Raw genomic sequence first — 7,802 nt, forward strand, 5'->3', positions numbered from 1 at the left:
TGACGCCTTCAACGGAGAGGGCGTCCATATTGAATGACTGCTTTGTTGAGTCTTTTTTGCGTTTTTACGCCTTTAATATTGCTAATTAATTTAGGCCACTTCTAAGGTCGTCGTTCCATTAGCCACTTGTGACGCCACCAAGTTGGAGGTCGTCAATGTGGAGTGACTTCTTTGATTGAGTAACTTTCTTGCATTTGTTATATGATTTTGAGTTCTTCATTCTATGAGTGGCTTTGTTGGGCCATAAGGTTATCAGAGTTTTTGATGGGAAGAATATTATCATAAAGTTAATATTTAGCAAAGCAGCGAAAGTAGATTGGCCGTTTTATAGGCGCGCGTTACAGGCCGTTTTGTTGGCTCTAACACAATTGATAGGCCATTTTGTAGGCTCATATTACATAAAGTATTCTGACTAGTCTATTCAAATTCTATTCTTCGTCCACTTTTCTCTATTTTAACTGGGATATTCTCGCTGGCAGTTGGTGGTTCTTCTTCATATTTTCTCTTGCCTTTGGTCCCGGCCGGGTCTTTCCTCCATGCGATGGGTTAAGAGTTGTGAGGTAGCAGTCTCTTGCTTGTTGTTGATCTCCGTGTATAGTCCCTATTGCCCCATCGTCACACACATACTTCAGGAGCATGAGATGGGTGACGACCACTGCCTTAATCTTGTTCAAGGTGGGACGTCCCAAAATGACGTTGTAGGCCATCAAATCTTTGACGATTAGGAAGTCTACCCCCATCTTTCGTCCATATTTACGTCCTCCAAGCCGAACTGGAAAGTTGATGACGCCTACTGGATGTATGATGCTTCCTCCAAAGCCAATGATAGGGTAGTGGATGCTCTCTATGGTTTTAGGGTCATGATCTAGGCGGCTCAGGCACTCCATGCTCATTATATCAGATGAACTTCTTGTATCTATCAAGAAGCGCTTTACCCTCATGTTAGAGATTTTGATCTCGACCACGAGAGGGTCGTCATGTGGGGTGGCTACACGTCCACCATCCGATTCACATATTTCTATCCGAGGGAATGGGTCCACCGGTGATTTCCCCGATAACATTACCTGACCTAGACGGAGGGAATAATATTTCTGTCCCCTCATTGTGGGCCCCCCAGCAGCTTGTCCTCCTAATATGACGGCTACACATCCCCATTCGCTGTGATTTCCTTCTGTAGCTGAGACAGGTGACCTTTTTTTCTTGTACTGATTTTTTCCCCTGCCGTGAGTGCTTCTTTGCAAGTAGTTCTTCAGGTGCCCCTTGGAGGCTAGGCTGTCCAGGGCTCTCTTCAGGCTTCTGCAATCCTTGGTGTCATGTCCTATATCTTCATGGAACTGGCAATACAGCTTAGGATCTCGACTCTCAGCAGGAGATTTCATGGGAAAGGGCCGTTCTAGGTCGAACCCCCACGTCCACTAGGATTGTGAGAAGGTCTGTATTGTATTCAAAATATTCTCTCTGTTGTGGACGTCTTCTCTTCTGCCCGGGAGAATTGGTATCATGTTCTTTTGAAAGAGCCCAAGTACCATTTACTCGTGGGACTTTCCTGTCTATCTTCTCTTTCTGCCGTGAGGAGTCCATCGCTTCACCAGCCTTTCCATCCTTGGACGCACTGCATATTTTTGTTGTATGAATAAAGGCTTCGGCCTCGTCCAAGACTTCAGCCATCGTCCGGACACTTTTCTTAACCAAGTCAAACTTGAATGACCCTTTCTTCAATCCTCTGATAAAATTATCGAAAGAGACGCCATCGGGCAGATCTGGTATATGTCCTGCTTCTAGATTGAAGCGATTAACATAGCTTCACAAAGACTCGTCCTTTCCTTGTTGAATGCGTCTCAAGTGCATGCTTGTTTTCCTTTCTTCCTTGTATGCCATGAACTTGGTGGAGAACAAGGTTTGTAGCTCGTTAAAGGAAGGAATTGATCCTGGGGGCAGTCGTTCAAACCATTTGGACACTACTCCTTTAAGGGTAGCTGGAAATATTTGCACCATGTGGCCTCATTGGTGCCTTGAACATACATGTGGTGACGGAATGCAACTAGGTGCATGTCTGGGTCGGTGGTACCGTCATAAGCTTCAATGGTGGGAGTTTTGACTTTAGGTTCTTTCGGGGCTTTCATTATGTCCTCACAGAAGGGAGTGCTCATGTGTCTCAACGTCAAGTTATTCAATCCCTGTTTGATATGATAATTTGGTTCACGACGGCTTGAGATCGTACGAGGACGCATGCTCACTCTGTTGGGTGTCATCTGAGTTTGTCCTCGAGTAGAGGGGTAAATGGAGGATCTTCCATAACTGGAGTAGATCCAGTGTCTGATAATTCAGATTCAGCTTCATAGTGTTCCTGACGTCTCGAGGATGGCCGCAGAATGGCCGGTGGGTTTACCTAGGAAGGTTGTCGCGTAGCCTGCTCTCGCCGAGGCAGAAAGGCTTCATGGCCGCGATTAATCTCCGAGCGTTCTGCCAAAGGACTGGCTCCTCGGCTAGCTTGAGGACGGGAACTTTCTCCTACTCTCCAGACGTTGGATCTGAGCGGCATCCTGTTTATCCAATGGACACCTAGACTGAGAGGCCTTTGCGGAGCCGTCCTTTCAGTGCTATAGATCAACATGTTCATTCGTATTTCATCCTGCAACGTGGTCCTCATCTGCTGTCGGAAAGTTTGATTCATTTGTTGTTGGAACTCTGCTAGGATTTCACATAGTGATCCTACCGACACAGGCAGGTCCAAGTTTTCATCCAGCACGGCGTCCCTGACACTGGGGCTTAGATGGCCGCCTGGTGGAGGTGCTTACAGGTCTGGTTCCTCCTCCACAATTACCTCAACCTCTTGAACTCGGCGCGGCGTGCTTCCAGCGTTTGCGACTCGATTTTCTTCCTCTATATGGTGTTGACTCCTTTCCCGGGGCCATCGCTCCTCTAATTCACCATTCTACTCTCCACCCTAAGATTGCGGTTCAGCCATGATACTATACCTTCCCACAGACGGCACCAAATGTCGTGGGATCTTTTACGGTGATGACGTGTCACGCGTTCCTCGGAGGTATCAAGTATGCGCTGGCACAATCTTCTGGCAACCTGCAAAACAAGAATATTCCCGTAGGAATATTCCCTCCGATGCCTAAGTAAGTATAGGCCAGAGAGAGAAGTAATTTGTAGAAAGAACGCAGAGCAAAGATAGTTTTTTGGTAGGCGGGAATGAATTGAATGCCCCCCTTGTACCTAGGGATCTGCACTATTTATAGTGCTAGGGTTTCTTGGGAATTGATCCCTAAACCCTGGTTGCATGATTGGATGCTTTCTAAGATTGGGACATGTGTCCGATAGTAGGAGGTCTGATTAGACCTGTTGGACCTTTTGAATTTTCGGCTTGTCTGCAAGCTTTGGGTTATAGACATGATTGATTAGGGATCTTACCAAGAGAATAGACCTCATGGGCCTAAGTGATGGGTCTTGGACCTGGATGCGGGTATTGGCTCTGCATGGATTCGAGGTATACATGCTGGAGGGCCTTTGGGCCTCCTCTTTGGGCTATCATAGTAAAGCCATATGGCACTCTTTAGTTTAGGCCACATCACTTGGTATTAGACTAATGCACCTTGGGTGAAGGACATATTTCCTTCAGAATTTTGGGGACATGCAATAAATATAGCTGCACTCGCATTAAATAGAGCTTCGTCAAAAGCTGTCGAAAAGACTCCATATGAGTTATGGACTAGAAAACCTCCAAAAGTGTATTTTGTTAAGATTTGGGGTTATGAAGTATACGTCAAATGATTAATTTCAGACAAACTTGAACCAAAATCTGACAAATGTAACCTTATGGGCTACCGAAAGGAAACAAAGGGGTATTACTTCTACAATACATCTGAGAACAAGGTGTTTGTTGCTCGAGATGTTAGCTTTTTGGAAAGACAACATATTTCCAAAATGACAAGTGGGAGAAAAGTAGACCTCGAAGTACTTCGAGTCGGACAACAAAAGAGATAATCAAGATGGTATTCAGGTGGAAACTCGAATATCTTTAGAAGAATCTGGTGAGGTTCAAGAACCAACTAGATTTGTTGCCCCGCATAGATCGTAAACGTATAGGTCTCAGCCATAAAGATATATAAGTAATTTAATGTCTGAGAGCCATGAAATTCTATTGCTAAAAAGCTATGAGCATGTGACTTACAAACAAGCTATAACGAGCGCTAGCTCAAAGAAATGGCTAGAAGCCATGCAATCTAAAATGGACTCCATGTCTGAAAACCAAGTTTGGGATTTGGTCGATTTTATAGATGTCTACCAAGCCATAGGAAGAAAATGGGTTTTCAAGTTGAAAAAGGACCAGGACGAGAAACCAAAAGTTTTCAAAGCTGGATTGGCTGCAAAAGGATACAGGAAAGTCCACGGTGTGGATTACGATCCAACCTTCACCAGTTGCAATGCGTCTATTCAGATAATGTTAGCAATCGCTGCATATTACAATTATGAAATATGGCAAATGGATGTCAAAATCGATTTCTTAAATGGCATTTTAACAGAAACTATGTTTATGACACAACTTGAGGGTTTTGAGGTTCCAAAGAATGCTACAAAAGTGTGCAAGCTTAAGAAGTCCATTTATGGATTAAAGCAAGCATCAAGGAGCTGGAATATATGTTTTGATCAAGCATTCAGTGACTTTGGATTCGTCAAGAACGCAAAAGAATCTTGTGTATACAAGAAGGTCAGTGGGAGTGTAGACACCTACTTTTGTCCCCATTCCCGAAAGGGAAAGGTTCGATGATGAAAGCATAAATCTCCACTTGACAACGCATCTCCTATAAAATAAATGAATCTCAATTCCCCTTTTCATTTCACCCGAAACCTGATATTTATAGAAAACTGCTATTTATGGAAACCTGCTAAAAATAGTAACTTCCGTAAGAGGTAGCTTCTAAAAGTGGCAAATCATAAAGGATAGAAACCTGTCAGAATTAGGTGTTGCATTCCAACATAAATCCTAAATGAGATAGAAAACTGCGAGAATCCTATTCCTAATATGATTCGGAAATAAAGAGTTACGTATTAATTAAAATCCAAACGAGCCTAGAGTTCGTAACGGGCCCAGACGCATCCCGTCACAAGATTAATACGCACTAACACTAGTGGAAAAAGGCTTATTTGCATCCCCGCATTTGCCACGCCATTCTGAACATGTGACGCAAATGACAAATTTTAGCATAAAATTTAGTCATTTGCGTCGCAGCTTTGTTAAACTGCGAGGCAAATGACTCTAGGATGCCCCCTAGAGTCATTTGCGTCGCAGATTAGTTAAACTGCGACGCAATTTACTCAATCCAGTGCGTCGCAGATTAGTAAATCTGCGACGCACTGTGTTTTTTTTTTTTTTTTTTTTTTTTCCCTCAATTTCCCGCTCACGCTTAATTGCTTTCAAGCTTCAGACTTAGGTTTTGCTCGACAAATTAACAACAACACTGCTTCACTCCCAAACGAAACAAACAACAATACTGCTTCACCGGCGGCTTCACCGGCGGCTTCACCCTGTTCACTGCCGTCGTCGGTGCTTCACTGCCGTCGTCGTTGCTTCACTGCCGCTCACGGCCAAGGAAGTCCTCCTGCTCCCTCTTCTCTGTCGCTGTCACAAACTGCCGCCGCGGCTGCTGTTTCCGTCGCCCCCTGCACAGTGTTGCCGCGGCACAGCCGCCCCTGCACACTTCCCATACTACCACCGCCCCCTGCACCACCGCCCCCTGCACGTCCCGTTGCTCTCACATCTCTCCTCTCTTCAATAATTAATTAGGTATTATTTACATTTAAGATTGAATTTTAATTGAATTTTAATTGAATTTTAATTGTGCATTTTAATTATAATTCTGGATATTTTGATTGGAATTTTAATTGTACAATTTATTTGAATTTTAAGATTGAATATATTATGATTGTGGATATTATTTAATTGAATTTTAATTGTGCACATTTAAGATTTAGGTTTTGTTGAATTTTAATTGTAGTTTTTGATGAATTGTAATAGGTTATTATAATAGTTGGTTTTGTTGAATTTATTTGTTTATTACATTTAGGTTTTATTGAATTAAGGTTATGAAATGAAATTCGGGTTTGTGAATTTGTGATGTGAAATGAATTGTACTATGGGAACTTGTTATTAGTTATGGTAGGTTTTGTTGGAAGCCATGGATTTATAATGATATGAATAGCCTAGTTTATATTCTAACCTTTGACAAAATTTGGTCATATTGTTTTATCTTTAGTGGTTGAAAATGGATCGGAGTTGGATGTATGGTAGTAAACGATTTTCTACAAGGTTCTTACAAGGGATTCAAGAGTTCATTAAGGTTGCCTTGAAACATCAATCAGAACATGAATCAAGTTTAATTCTGTGTCCTTGTTGTGATTGCAATAATTCAAGGGGGTATCGGGATATTGATGATATTGTTGATCACATAGTTCGTCGCGGTTTTAAGGGTAACTACACGACGTGGACATGGCATGGTGAGAGCATAGATCATGGGGCAAGTTCTAGTATGCCGAGCTCGAGTCAGCATAATCATTGTGATAATGGTGATGATAATGAAATTGAGGATGATATTGGTGTTGAAAGTAAGGAAGAAGAGGAGAAAGATAGGATAGATGATATGATGCATGATGTGGAAGACCATCATTTCGTTGAGCGTCCCCATATGTATGATAGTATAATCAAAGCTTCCGCAACACCGTTATATCCTGGTTCTACACAAACTGTACTTGGTGCCGTCATCGAATATTTCAACTTAAAGGTGGAAAACGGTTGGACCAACAAGAGTTTTTCACAGTTTTTGGAGGCCACGTCTGGTAATCTTCCTGAAGGAAACAAACTTCCAAGGTCTAACTATGAGGCCCAGAAGCTTATGTGTCCTTTGGGTATGGATTATGAGAAGATACACGCGTGTCCAAATGATTGCGTGTTGTATCGAAAGCAGTATGCAAATCTGCATGAGTGTCCAAGATGCGGATTGTCCCGTTACAAGATCGTGGAGAATTATGCAACATCAACTAAGAAGAAACCTTCTCCGGCTAAGGTTCTTTGGTATCTTCCAATTATACCAAGATTTAAGCGCCTTTTCTCAGAAGAGAAAACTGCAAAACTCTTGAGGTGGCATGCCGAAGGGAGGAAGAAAGATGGGTTAATGAGGCATCCTGCTGATTCTCCACAATGGAGGAACATTGATCGAAAGTACAAGGTCTTTAGGGAAGAAGTTCGGAATCTCAGGCTTGGTCTTTGCACGGATGGAATGAACCCATTTGGGACACTTAGTACCCAATATAGCACTTGGCCGGTTCTTCTCACCATATACAATTTGCCTCCTTGGTTATGCATGAAGCGTAGATACATCATGTTGTCGCTCTTAATCTCTGGGCCTAAACAACCCGGAAATGACATAGATGTGTATCTAGAGCCACTCATTGAAGATTTGAAATTGTTGTGGGATGAAGGGGTGTTGATGTTTGATGCATACACCAAAACCAATTTCACTTTACGTGCCATGATTTTTTGTACGATAAATGATTTCCCGGCTTATGGAAATTTGTCAGGGTATTCTGTAAAGGGAAAGAAGGCATGTCCAGTTTGTCATGATGATTTGGTCTCGAGGCGCCTAAAATTTTGTGGGAAAGATGTGTACATGGATTACCGGATGTATCTTCCTGAAGATCACCCATTTCGAAAAGAGAAGGAAGCTTTTAATGGAGAATTGGAGATGAGAGAAGCTCCTGCCCCCTTATATGCGTGTGAGGTTTATGAACGGGTTAAA

At 42.7% G+C, this 7,802-nt stretch overlaps 1 protein-coding gene across 1 annotated transcript; it reads right to left on the reverse strand.

Moving 5' to 3' along the window:
- Positions 1-449: 449 nt before the first annotated feature.
- LOC110800445 (uncharacterized) lies at positions 450-1,379 on the reverse strand. Its single transcript, XM_022005748.2, has one exon. It carries the CDS (start codon positions 1,377-1,379, stop codon positions 450-452), a length of 930 nt encoding a protein of 309 aa, XP_021861440.2.
- Positions 1,380-7,802: the final 6,423 nt, after the last annotated feature.

This window comes from Spinacia oleracea, chromosome 1 (assembly GCF_020520425.1).
Source record: "Spinacia oleracea cultivar Varoflay chromosome 1, BTI_SOV_V1, whole genome shotgun sequence".
In the NCBI taxonomy this organism is placed as follows: Eukaryota; Viridiplantae; Streptophyta; class Magnoliopsida; order Caryophyllales; family Amaranthaceae; genus Spinacia; species Spinacia oleracea.